Source organism: Phalacrocorax carbo, chromosome 2 (genome assembly GCF_963921805.1).
Source record: "Phalacrocorax carbo chromosome 2, bPhaCar2.1, whole genome shotgun sequence".
In the NCBI taxonomy this organism is placed as follows: domain Eukaryota; kingdom Metazoa; phylum Chordata; class Aves; order Suliformes; family Phalacrocoracidae; genus Phalacrocorax; species Phalacrocorax carbo.
The window spans coordinates 77,729,875-77,743,779 of record NC_087514.1 but is presented as its reverse complement, the minus strand read 5'-3'; the positions used below and the strand labels follow the sequence as shown (position 1 = coordinate 77,743,779).

The following is a 13,905-nucleotide window of genomic DNA, read 5'->3' as shown; positions in this document are numbered from 1 at the left end:
GCACGCTATAGATTCTGCTCTCCAGCTTTCCAAAACGGCTGTGTCAGCCCATACATATGTTCACAATATTCCATTATTGACAAATATTTGTTCAGAAATGCATATGCCAGCCGTGCACAGAATTTTCGTCTCAGCTACCTCAAAATTTCGCCTTTGGTCCTAGTGAGGAAAATTACCGTACATACTCTGAAAGGGCAGGGGTTTTAGCATTGCTTGACTAAAAGCGGAAACAGCAGTGTAAATTTGGGGTTTCCCTGTGCAGGGACAGGAGTTGGACTTAATGATCCTTGTGGGTCCCTTCCAACTCAGGACATTCTATGAGTCTATGATCCCTTATGCAAATGCCAAGCCAGCTGTGAAGTAGAGCTTCTTGGTGAGGTATGTTCTTCCTTTCTGGTTGTTTGCCCAGCTACACTTTGCCACCATAGGGCTCACGAAGAGGAGAGCCCCAGAGTGGGGGGATGATGGGAGAGGTGAGGCGTGGGGGACATGTGGCTCTGTGGCACAGCACGGGGGCTGCTCTTCAGCGCTGGAGGAAGCAGAAAGATGGTAACGTGCTTGACGACTGCTGGAGGTATGCGTTTTGCTGGTACCACAATGATGGAGGAACAGAGTGGGAAGTAGGTGTTAGTGGAAGAAGAGAGGATGTGCTCAATAGACCCACCTTCATACATAATTAATCCTGCTTTAAAATGCTTAACATCATTCAGGTAAACACTGAACTGCTTAGTTTTTTAGTACGGCCTGAGGACTTTCACATTTCTTTTTAAAGCTAAATTATTACTTCAGTAATTTTTCAGTCTCAGAGCAGAGAAAATAAAAGGAAGTCCCACCATATTTGAGGAATAAAGGCATTCAACTAGTCATATTCAGCTGTGACTGCATCTGTGATTTCTGCTTTGCTGGGAGGTGATTTTTACCAGTATGTAAAAATTTATGAACTCATGAGAGCTATACAATCTATTTTTTCTCTACTACCTGAACCCATGGAAAATGTAAAAATTAAACCAGAAATTGACATAATTTCAAATACAAAGATTTTTACAGATTAATCAGTCAGTTTAACATGAAGTGGGGTAATTAAGCTTCACAACATGCTCTGGAGGGCCAAAAACTGCTGCTGGGTGACCCAAATCCAAACCCTGGGAAAGGGAAGCTCAGGCACTGGACATAAGACATCAGCTGAACCTCATCCCATGGAAACAGGCAGAGCTCAGTGGACTTACAGATGTGCAGTTGCTCATTGCAGAAGTATCAGGCTTATTAATTTCTTAGATTGCTGCCTTAGCTCAAATGTAGTGGAAGTTGGATTCCTCACTAGTGACTTTTGTATGCAAAAAGTTTTTACATTTTTTGGGATTTTACTCTTAATGTGGAAAAGTAGCTGTGAATGTTGTCTCTTGCATTCAATAGTAATGCATTTTGCAGAGACAGTAATGATGCAATTTACTCAGCAATAATGAGGAATAAAGAATATTTGTTCAGGCATCACACTGTCCTAATGCTTGTGTTTGTGTGATTCATGATTCAGATTATAGGTGGTTTGAATCACGTTCTATAGTGGCTGTGTTATGTGTCTCCATTCACCACAGAGAGAGCTTTTGGCGATCAGATTCTATCTTAGGCAATTCATCTGGGTAGAGCAAAACACACAGAAAGTTTACTCCTCTGCTCAAGGTAGCATTCCAATTTGGTAGGGCAGTCATCCTCACCCTCCGGGTAAAGCAGCACAGCTCTGCAACGCCAGACACCTGCTGTGTCTCCAAGTGTCCCTGCTGCCACAGGTATGCGCAGGCTCCCCTCCTGCAGATCCCCCCACTCAGCCCCAGGAATTGCCCTCCCTGCTCTTTGCTGAAGGAAACACTGGAAGACTGATTTTAATTCTGGGTGGCATGTAGGAATTAATTAACACAGTTTTCTGACTTGTCAGAATATTCCACCTTTTTGTAGGTAATATATACCTAAAAAGGAGAACGAAATGTCAAACACACACCCTTTATAAGATAAAATGAAACAGTTGCATGATGATGCAATGGGACTACCACAGCACTACACATGTACTTATAAGGGTGCTCTAGAAGTATACAGACATTTACAGGGCTACATGTTTAAACAATGTACTTATTTTCCTAGTATTCTTTTTTTCTAAAAATCTAAGCATATGTATGCAAAATTACATTAACACTGCAGTGACAGAAAGTCATCAAACTGGAAAAAAACAAATGTGTGTTACATATTCTTTTTTTTCCCCTGCTGTTTGCATTCATTTTTATTCCAGAAAAATAGAAACAAGTGCAGAATATATACTGTGGCTTAAGGACCCTGAAGGCATTTATACAAACCCATCCCCTTACTGTTCACTGCACTGAGAAGCAAATGGAAAAACGAGATTCCTCAATGAATACAAAACAAGAGGCGGAAACATAATCTCATCTTCTCTCAGTAAGCAGGCAAATCTCTTGCACCATTCTCTAGTGCTGGAATTAAACAGCTTGTGAATAACGTGTTCAGGCTGCTTGGTGAGATGATTCTAAGTTAGAAAGTCCTTAAGAAGCCACTCTGCAAGTGGATGAAGAAAAAAAAAGACGATATGGGGCATGCTGTACACCAGTTCAAGGCTCTGTTTTGGAAGAATTGGCTCTGCCGTGTGAGGCAACCGGTGAGTTTTTGGAAAATATCAAAAAAGGAATATTTTAAATCTTCCTTTAATATCTGTTGGAAAGAGTGTATCTATCGATTTTCCCTTTTCACGGCAGGTTGTTAGGTTGCACTGCAAGTTGCATAGGCTGGCTGCAAGTGGTTCTTCTTTTGCTTTTGGTCTCCTAATTGTTGAAAACGCAAGTAGAGAACGACAGTGTGTTTTAATTCTCAAATGGTTGAATACAGCAATTCTCTCCAGTTTGCAAATGAGACAGGAAATCTCATAAAAGTTTTGAAGAGCCACAGCTTACCTTTTAATTATCATTAGATGCTACCAGTGCTTGTAGCAGTGGTGAGGATGAAAATAAATTTTCTTCACATTACAGGTACCCATTGGTAATGTAAGAAATCTTCCACACTGTGATCAAAATGTAGATATGGGGAATGTAAGGATTGTGTATTAAAATTGTATGTACTTCAAGATTTCCATTCTTATCCATGCTAAAAACCCTAAATTAAGCTTTTAAATTCCAACATGCAGAATGTGGCAGCTACTTCAACAGCAATCAAAATTCAAATAACACTCAAATATGAGATGAGATGTCATTGTTCACTTTTACTGTGACTGGGGTGATTTTTTAATTTAAGATAGAAGGAAGTGAATCTTCTCAAGTGAGATAACATTTTTGTGGAAAAAAAAGTCACTTTAACAGTTTCTTATTGATTTCCCTTGTCTGTGATGATCTGGGATTTGCAATGTGGCACTTTGGCTGCTTTGGATAGGATTACCTCAATAAAATAAAGATAGAGCTTTTCATTTCAGAAATATTTCACTTAATTAAAATTGAGCTTTAGAGAGAGAATTTCTTCTCCAAATGATTTAAAGTTATATCTTTTAATACAAAAGACATTTTTTGGGGGATACTGGTGGTTATATTCTTCATTCCTAAACACTTATGTATGCTCCCTGTTCCTCGTACTTCAATTGGTGTGCATTAAGTGGCTTCTCAGTATCTTGTGTTCTCTTCCATGCTGATCTATTTCTCTTCTTGCTCTGTCTAGTTTTCCCTGTTTTATATTTTTGAAGGACAAAATCTTCATTCATGTAAATTTTAAGTCTGCCTAATAGGTAGCTTCCCCGAATAGAGAGCTCACTGAAATGCAGACTTCCCCAAACCAGGAATTACAATAAATGACCCAAAGGAAACTTAATTCTGCCTGTTCAGAGCCAGGAGCTGCCCTGGGGAATTTGCAAGTCCTTCTTATGTGCTCATTGTGAGAACACTGAGCCATGAAGGCGCTCCATCTGCAGTTACAGAAGAAGAAATCCAGGTCGTTCATCCACCTATGCAAAGGGCAGGTCAAACCCTTGTGAATCTGAAGAGAGAAGCATTTCCTGAAGGATCTGATGTGATTCAGCTCTGTATTATATTGGGTAGATCTATCTGTAGAAGGCAATTGTCTTCTTACGGTTTTTTATCAGCAGTTAGGGCTAGAAGACAAGTGTGGTCTGTTGGACTGATGATGTGCCATGAGTGTCATGTGGCATTAGTTGATATGACACAGTGAAGGGTGAAGGAGCTGTGAGAGACGTAAGTGTTCTGTAAAGAGTAGATGTTCTGACTGAAATTCGGAGAGGCATCAGCACCTCTTACTAACACGGTTCAAAGGCAGCACAGGATAATATGTACGTTTGGACGTCAGTTGGAGTCTGAAATTGCAGTTGTATAGCAGATACCTTCTCTTTTCAGTTTTCAGAAGGTTTTACTTCTGAAGTACAGATTCTGGGAGCTCAGGGGATACATACTACCAGGCAACTGTACTGCTTAAATTTTTTATCACCACATTTCTTAACTATTGTTTATATAGTATTTATTTATATTTATAATATAAATAAATTTATATTTATAATATAGTATTTATTACTGTCCAAACTTGCAGCTCAGTGAAGGATGAAATGTGATTCCCAAATTCTTTTGTTCTGATACCCTAATTTAAAGGACAATTGGGATTATAATCATGTTGTGAAATGCTTGGAATATGTAGTTGCTAATATGGCTATTAGGAGAAAACAGAAATATCCTAAAACTATGTCCTTTTTAAAAAGTTGCTACTGTTAATAATTTTTGGTTTTGGATTAATGTTAAGCATGAGAGAAAATACTGGTATAATTCTTGGTCTTCATCTGCCCCTACACTGAGTGTCATCTTTGCCCTGCTTCTGTTCTTTACAGTTCACACTCCTTTTTTCCAAACTTTAAAAGATATAAACATCCCTAAAAGTTGCTTACTGCTGAGTGCCCTCTGTTTTGCGTATGTATGTTTTTGAATCAGTGAAAAAAAAAAACCAACAAAAAGAAACCCAAACAAACCAGTAAACAGTACAAAGTTGTCCGCTTTTATCAGCCAGATCCTAAGGCTCTATTACCAAATTCACCATTCTTCCAGGTGCAACTCACCAGAATGGCGTAAGCTCTCAGACCCGAGTTCCCCTCAGTGCTTGGGTAAAGCAGCTGTGCAAGGGCTGACATCTTTCTAATGCCCTTTCTTTGAACCTTCCTCTGTTGGTGCCTTTCCTATCTGAACATGAATATGCCTTATAGAGCAGTATTACTTCCAACCCTTACCAGGAATAACTTGCTCAATAAGATCAGGTTTGCTTGCTTAATGCCTGCAGCATGCTGATGGTTCATCGAGTCCTCCAACCTATTTTGACTTCAGCCCAACCTGTTAGTGCCTCTGCAGCTGCCTGCTCAGTTCTTGTACTTATTCCAAATTCTGCTGTTATCACACTCTCTGCAGGAGCCAGCTGAGTGGGGTTTGCTTTATTTACCTAAAAATATCATTAGCTTACCAAAGGACAGGACTGCTAAGGGCTCTTTTGGGGGTTGGGAAAACAAACCCAACTTATTTCAGACTCCCTCACATCCAAGCGTCAGCTTCATGGTTGCTACTGTTGCTACTCAGGCAGTGGTTGAGATAGTAGCAAGGACAGCTGGAGCAGACTGTGGCAATGTGGTCAATGGGATTAATTCTTAATAATCCTAGGGCCTCCGCAATTGCTATTATCAACATCCAGACTCATGGTACTCTAACAAAGAAAGGCATAAGCATGTTAGACTGAGAAGCCTACTTCTGATAAGACACTAGTGCATACTGAAATTCTGGAGATAAATGGAAAAAATGTGGAAATGATTTGTTTTCCTAAAACCTTCGAAATAACAGAAGTTACTCTAATAGGCCTATACTTGCTTGGCCTCTAATAGGCCTATACTTGCTTGGCTCAGCGGTTGCGAATTTGATGTATTTATTAAACCTTGAATTTTACAGATTCACCAAAATCATTGCTATTTGCCCCATTCTTTAAGTGCAATGAGGTTTCTCAGGTGAATGGCAACAACCAAGGAGAATGAATGCAGTCCAGAATGAGAGCAACAATTGTTTACAGCTCTTATAACTTCATTAGGTGCCTTTCTCTCCCAGTGCCAATGCTAGTGCAAGGTTCATTTTGATCCCTAGATTTGTGGAAAAAAAAAATAAAAAATTTACCCATTTTAAAAAATGCTGCTGTTGTATTTTTGGAATTTAAGAATCTTTGGTTCATTTGTCCCAGATTTGGACTAATAACCCTTCCCTGCATGCCAGGTTTTTGGTTATTCTGACTAAGCAAATTAATTTTGGAAGAGCTTAAACCGGAGAAGAGTTCTCAACTGTAACTGTTCTGTACCTGGCATACCCTATTATATTACAGCCTGTGTGACTGTTCTAGTCAGAGAGTATTCTCTTGTATTTCTAGCCAGATGACACTCAGTAATACCTATAAATGCTTTCTACATACCATCTGATAATCTAGCAGCAATTCTCAGTAGGTCAAACTCTTCAAGTTCAAAATATTTCTAAAATATAATTGCAGACAAAAAAGCCCAGGAACAGGCCGAAACCAATTAACTAAAGTCTACCTGAAATAAATGAACTTCCTTGGCTGCATCTAAAGTCCATGGAAATCTATGGGAAGAACACCAACCAAAGGTTTAGGCCATGTGATATATCACAACCCATGAAAGTTGCAAGGGTGAGCCTCTGGTGACCTGCTATGGTATACCAAAGGGAGTGGCAATGGAGAATGTCCAGTTAATTTAATAGCTATCTTAAATATGAATGACTGGTCCTTAATGCAGCCTAATAGGGGAAATGTTAAGAAAAAAGAAGGTCCAGGATAAGGATATTTTTATATATGTTTAGGTGAACTAATCTAGATTTTGAAGTCAGAAGCGTGCCTTATACTGAATGGACGGGAAATTTGTTTCTCCATTACTAGGGATTTGTTTTGTCTCAGTTAGTGAGAAACACAATATGTTTTCTGCTTTTCTGTTGTGGTAAGCAAGTAGAATCTTTCAGGTTCCTTAACCCCTATAAAACTGTTTGTACAGCTCAAAAGCGTCCCACAGTGCTAGTACCGTGCTCTTCAATTTCAGTAATAAGATAGTGTGATATTTTTGATCCCAGGTCTACTTCTCCAGAGACATTTAATAAAATCTGTTCTGTCCCTCTGGGAAGGCCTTTGTCATGATTAAAAGCCTTCAAGTCTATCCCTTCTCTGGTTTGTAGCACAAATAAATCCCTCTTAACAACATATTCATTCTCCTGCATTTTTTGCTTGAAACCTTCTTACTGATTACAGATAACATGTTAGATTTCATTGACCAAAGAGGTACTCTCATCAATAAGTGTCCTAGTGAAATGCTGCTCCAAATTCACATCTTTTTCAGCAAGGCCTAGATTTAGCTCTAGCATTTTTACTAACAGTATGGATACTGGTGACTGAGCCAGTAGGTAAAACCATTCCTGTTCTTCCCACATCATGAGTCCTTGTCAAATACAACAAAGAACCTCAAGGTTTTTTAGTTGGTAGGTGACAACCAGTTGCTTTTTTTGGCCATAAGTCCAGTCCTGAGCTTTCAGAAGTAGAGCTGCCTGGTATTAGCTCTGGTGGCTCCTCACCATGGTTTTATTTACATGACTTTGCATTTTGTACTGGTGGTTGTACTGAAAAACCAAATAGCCAGCACAGTTATTTTAGTGCTTAGGGCTCACGAGTATGATTCTGGATATTGTGCAATGGAGTTGAAAGCTATTGAGCCAACTGCACATTCAATTTCTTTATTTATGCTTGACCTGCTTGCAAGAGGTAAAGGAAATCCCTGGTAAAAGTCCAGTGCAGTAGGACAGAGAGAGAACAGCAGGCTTGAAATCAGAAGATTTTGTCTACAAGTTCCCCAGAGATGGTTCCCATTGTGCAGAATCCCAAATGGCTTCTCCAGTTTACAGAAAGATGAGTAGGAGCAAAGAAGGTCAGATAATAAGTAGCTCTATTCTATCTAGAAAGAATTATCAAGTGAATACCTAAATACACCTACAGCTCCATGCACAGGTGTCAGGGCCCTGAGGACACCGACATGTCTTAATGGCCCTGAACAGCCTCATCTGGGGCAACAACCCACACAACCAGCCCTGTGCCTATTTAAACTCAGTCTGGGGCCTTTAGTATGCATGATAGTCTCCGGCTCAACTGTACTTTCCAATAGACTCTGCTAGGGATTGCAGGATTGTGTCTGACCCTGGCTGCTCTCATTGGAAGTGAGCACGGTCTCCAGGTTAGCTTCCTGGCTTGATTTTAGGCCTATCTCATCACTGCAGACTTGCTTGGAGATCAGTACTCTCAGTTGAACCTGGCTGCTATGGCCCAGCCTGCTTGCCTTACTGGGGTACTGCAGGACAGGCCCTGCCTGACAAAGACCCTGCTGGCCTGGCATCCCCTTTGGCTCCCTGCCTTTTAGGGAGCAGATGGATGGTGCTGTCTTCTAACTGCCAGCTTAGACTGCTGTGAGCACCAGGGAGTCCAGACTATGGCTGTCCAGGGCCTTCCCCCTATAAACCCTCCCTGTGCTGTGGTCTCCCATAGCCCTGATCCCCTGCCTGGGCTTCTTGTGGGACCTTCCCCCAGCACTGGCTGGGGGGCTGGTGGTTTGTGTCTCCAGGGGCAGTCTTGACCCTTTCCAGCTGCTCATGGGTGGCCTGGTGACACCTCCTCCAAGTCTCTTCCACAGTGTCCCTTTCCTCATGTGTTGTACCTGGCTTCCCTCTGAGAGTAGCCCACTGGTGTCCTGCAGCAAAGGCACCACTCTGCAGCAAGGCCCCTTCAAACCCAGATGGGAAGTATGTTGATGAACATGCCGAGGAAGGGAGGCTGCTGCCAGGGCCCTGGGGGCATTGCTAAGCCTTAATGGTCCTGGCCAGCCTCACCTGGGACCCCAGCTAGGACCAGAGCTCAGCTGAAATGAGGCTTCTGGGCCCTCAGCTCCCACCTGGGTGAACTCAGAGGAGCACTGCTCTCTAGCTTAGGTCTTGTGCTTGGCCACTGTCTTTTCTAGCTTGTCTGTGGTCCTGCCTCATCACGGTGACCTTGCCTGAGGATTGGGACTCCTGGTTGAGGCTGGCTGTGCCTGCCCTGCTCGCCTCATGGGGCCCTGTGGGACAGGTCTCCCCACAGTGAGGCCCCTGCCCTGCTGGGAGGTGTTACCATGCATGCCTCCCGCTCCTCAGGGAGCCGCCAGCCCTCGCTGCTCCCTGGAAATTTAACAACACCAGGCCTCAGGTTTTTTTTTTTTTTTTTTTTTTTTTTTCCAGTTGGCTCCTATTGGGTTTGGAGTGTGTTCAGCTTACACAGATGGCAATTTCCCTAAGTCTCGGGAGGCCTTTAGTTCCTTGCCTCGTGCTCAGCAGAGCAGGCCTTATCCACAAGGAAGACTCTGCCATTGGATTTTGTTCTTACACATTATGTTACTTTTCTCAGGTTTTTGCTAGCATACCCAAGTTTAAGAATCATTCCTCCAGTGGGATTTGATTCAACTCTGACAGTTTAGAAATAAAAATCCTCAGTATGTTTTGGAGAGGTTAACAGCCTCTAATGGGAGATCTTTAGTGTGGTTCTTTGTCATTTCTACTATGTTTCTGTTACTGAGTTTGGTATTTACACTTTCCTAGCATTTATATCAGTGAATCTAGAAGCCTTTTGGAAGTTGGCTGAATGGCAGCTTCTTCCTTTTTGCAGCTGAAGATTGAGACAATTGTTTTGTTTGGGTGTTTTTTCCTCCATGCAATCTGCTTGGGGGTTTATATCCTCTCTGTGGAGGCTCAAGCACATACTGTGTATGTGCAGTTTGCTCAGAGGAGACATGCTCAAAATCTGCGAGATCTGCAGTGCACCAGCTTGGGTGCCTTTTCATTGTGGCCCTGGAAATGGGAAGGCAGTGAAATGAGAAGCATGATGGTGGGCAGCCTTGGGCCCATTAGCCTGGTCTCACAACACCCTGCTGCTGTGGAGGTGACGAAGGCAGCTTTTGGAGAGAGGCAACTGCAGGTGAAAGAAAGGGTGTAATGGCAGCAGTCAAGGAGCCAGGCAAGGACAAGGAGGTTTGCTGACAGGCAGAGTTCAGCACATCAGGCTTCAGGGGAGCATGAGGAGTTGCAGCAAGGTGCAGAATGCCTCTGGCTTCCTAGGAGGCTCAGGTGTGGGAAAGCTGGGTGTCACTGTCATCATGTTGTCAGAGTCACTGTGTTGACCAGAGGGAAAAATCTACAAACACTACAAACAGAAGAAGTGAAAACTGCTATTGTTCTCTGAAAGCAGTGTATTTGGCAAAGTTATAAGTATTTAAATAGAAATCTTAATTACTAATTTGCTTTTAATGATTTTATTTTTCCCTTAAGTGGTTGTAGAGGGTTTTGTTTTTTCTTTTTTTAATTAAAAGGTATATGAATTTTAATTATTTGTACCCAAATCCTATTTTCTATAGTACTGATGATGTTTTGATTTCCCTTTTCAGGTGCTGTCTCTCACTGAAGTACTCTGGCCATGTGTGCTTTTCTTGATTCTGGCTGCATTCCGCTTCCAGGAACCCCCAAAATACAAGGAAAACTGTATGTTTTGTTTCACTTGTGTTCTGTTTTTGTCACTTCTGCTTGTAGAAGTATTTAGGAAATATTAAAGATATCTTAGAAGGGGAGACTTAAATGTAGTGGAGTCAGTGTAAAGAATCCTACAGTGGGATTCAATCTTGCCTAGCTGTGGATCTGATCAAGACATATTTAGGTGGGAAAGAAATACAAAGTTTAAGGTCCAATTTGTCAGGCCAGTTTTAGACATGTACTTTCAAGTAAGGCGGATTACTTGCATTTTAGTTCTTATTTCTTTCTGTTGAGTAATGGATTTTAGATGACTGGCTCAGAGGTAGATAATCATGCAGTAGATATTGACAGTTGACAAGATGAATCTTACCCCTACCTACTTCCTGGGATTTAGAATGCAAGTTCTTCCATTTCCATCAGCACTTCAAATATTCTTATGACTACCTCCGCCTTATAAAGTTCTTTTTGCTTTTATCTTGTCAAATGTTAACTTCATTCAGAATGAATGACTTGTGATATTATAGTCTATTCAGTTTATTATTATGTTATTCACAGATGTCAGTAAGAAACCAATTTGGTGAGCAATTATAGATCTGCAGAGTGAAACATATGGAGAGAATCTAGCCTGTGCTATACACTATACACGTTTGTGTTAGACTAGCTCTAGTCTGGACCCAAGGATGCAATGCATGCTAATGGTTTGAGTACGTTAAGTGTGCTCTTGGAGTACATCTGCTTTGTTTTAGCAGAAAGGGACCCAGTGTACGTGCACAGCGAGCTTTCTACAATGTGAATGGGAGTGTGCCCAGTAAAAATAACTCATCTGTAAATGGCACTGGTCATTCACAACTCACAATTAATTATTTTATACATCAAGTACAGTTCCTGAGGAATGAAGGAGGGTTTGACAGTGCAATTTCTAATGGCACATGTCTCAAAAATATTGGCACCTGAATTTAAATAAAATTAGGATTTTTAAGTATCATGTACAAGTAGTAAACTCCCCATTTCTGCATCTTACAATTCTGAATATTCAGTAAGAGTGCTAGTCCAAATGCCAACTTTCTTATCTCCTTCTCATTTAATTTCCTTATTTTTGATGTAATGGTTGCCAAAAGAAAGTTATCCAGAGGAAAAGGGGAATTACCTTTCAAGTATTTCTCAATCTTAGCTGTTTTGAACAGAGAAATTAAGTTAAATAACAACCCTATAGATATTACTTATGTTTCAAAATAATGAAAAAGTTGCTTTATAATTTGAAGCTTAAATTCTCAGAACTATGGAGAGAGATGGATATATTCCAGAGATAAAAAACGCTGTTTAGACAGTCTTGATGGATGTACATTCAGACATTGCTGAATACCAGTTCCTTCATCTCATGAAAGCCTGGAAGAAAAGCGGAAATATTATTTTGTGAAGAAGTCTGTATTCTAATCTAGGTCACAAGTCATTTTGGGCAAAGAGGCTAGAAAGTATGACGTTGCAACAGTGTTACTACCACGAAAATGTTATACCTTGTTGTCACAGTCTGACACAGATGTTATTAATTTTCTGTGGTGAATTAGTTGTTCTTAAATGGGAAGCCATTGGTATAACTTCATTGTTTGCAGGCAACAAAGCTACTTTCTAGGAAAAGAGAACACAAAGTGATGGTACAGGTTTGTAACTGCAATGTCACCGGTTTTAATTCTGTTCCTGCTTGGTTTTAGGTTACTTAGAAGCCCGGGATTTACCAAGTGGGGGCCTTTATCCTTTCCTGCGGACCCTTCTTTGTAATGTTGGTTCAAGATGCAAGAATACTAGTTACACAACACAGAAAAACAACCGCTTACAGTAAGTTATCCGAATTTGACAGAGCTGTCAGTATCACAGTACATCTTTTTCTACAACAAAGGTTCTTATTGTCTTGTAGATAGGTAGAACAGGAGCTTTGTTACTCTGTGCTAAAAGCTGCCTTCAGTGTCCTTATGAATGCAAAAGATGTAGGGCCTTAGTCATGCCTTTTCCTAATTTTTGTTTGCTTTTCTTGGGCATTTCATGCTGTTATTGGATACTGAAATCTGTTTTGTGTGAAAATTAGAGAGGCACCTTGTGATATTCTTGCCCTTCACTACTGCGATGTGAGACCATACTTTTATCCTTCACTAGAAAGTCTTTTATTACATGAGGGAAAGATTGAGCAACAAAAAGTGTATCATACATGGATTTAAATTTTGAATAGTTTGGGAGCATACACGGTGTGAGAAAGACACACAGGAAAGCAAAACAAGGATGACTCTCGAGTTAGACCCACAAAGAGCCAAAAAGGAGTAGCAGAAGCTCTGTAATAAAAAGAACCTGAAAAAGTAGTCTGTAAGAGGACCTTGTCACAGGATCCCAGAGTGCAGAAAGAAAAAGGATGAACTTGAATTTGGGCTTTTTCTTCAAGAAATGTAGTAATTTCATCTACTTCAAAATGTGGACAAGCATTGAGATGCAAAGACACTTCTGTGAATTGGCTGAAGGATGTAGTCATAAGCAACCTTCAAAATATATAACAATAAAGTCAAATGAAGGTGAGATAATCAGAATATATGTTTGTATATATGTATGCTTATTAGAAAATTGAAAATATCTACCAAAAAAAGATCTTGGAGGTTTGAGCCAGGTAGGTGTGTAAGAGCAGGAAGTTTTTATGGTTTATTATTGTAGAAGTTTATAGGTAGCAATAAATTCAGCATGCAGTAAGTGTGAGCGCTTCAGTAGCACAGTAATAGGCCATTATACTTATTGTTTGATCTAGACAGTCTGTTCTAGTTATTTGTACATGTAGAGAGTTGTTGATTGAGCATAAGACCATGCAAAATAAATCTTGTTTATGGGCAAACACATTCTAAATAAAGCAATAATTTGTTAGTAGAATTAAAATCTTAACTGTTTAAGTCATGAATCATTATTAGTTGAGACCTAATTATTACATAGAGTACTTACATACAGAAATAAGAGTATTACAGTAATATCCTTAAACAAAAACTCTCCTTAATAATAACAATACAGTTAAAATTGTTACACAACCACTTAGTTTCTACTCCTTTCCCTGGGGTTATGCTCACCTTTCCACTGGTGCTCTGGGTCATAAGGTCAGTGGCTGCAGTCTGGTGGTGATGGGGCTGTTATGCCAAATCATGATCTGGAGCCCTTTACCTGGAGGAATGTGGTGATGATGTCTTCTTTTCATTCTAGGCTGCACTTGGGGTCACTTATGTTTGCTAATGTGATTTTACACCTTACTTGTTCTCCATTGGTCTGCATCTCTATG

At 40.5% G+C, this 13,905-nt stretch overlaps 1 protein-coding gene across 1 annotated transcript in view; it reads left to right on the top strand.

The window, feature by feature from the left end:
- The first annotated feature begins 2,590 nt into the window (after positions 1–2,590).
- Positions 2,591–13,905, top strand: part of ABCA13 (ATP binding cassette subfamily A member 13) — a 207,958-nt gene continuing 196,643 nt past the window's right edge. The window contains exons 1-3 of the mRNA XM_064441788.1: positions 2,591–2,659; positions 10,526–10,619; positions 12,317–12,440. Coding sequence (XP_064297858.1) covers positions 2,591–2,659; positions 10,526–10,619; positions 12,317–12,440 — 287 coding nt within the window. The remainder of the gene's footprint in view (positions 2,660–10,525; positions 10,620–12,316; positions 12,441–13,905) is intronic.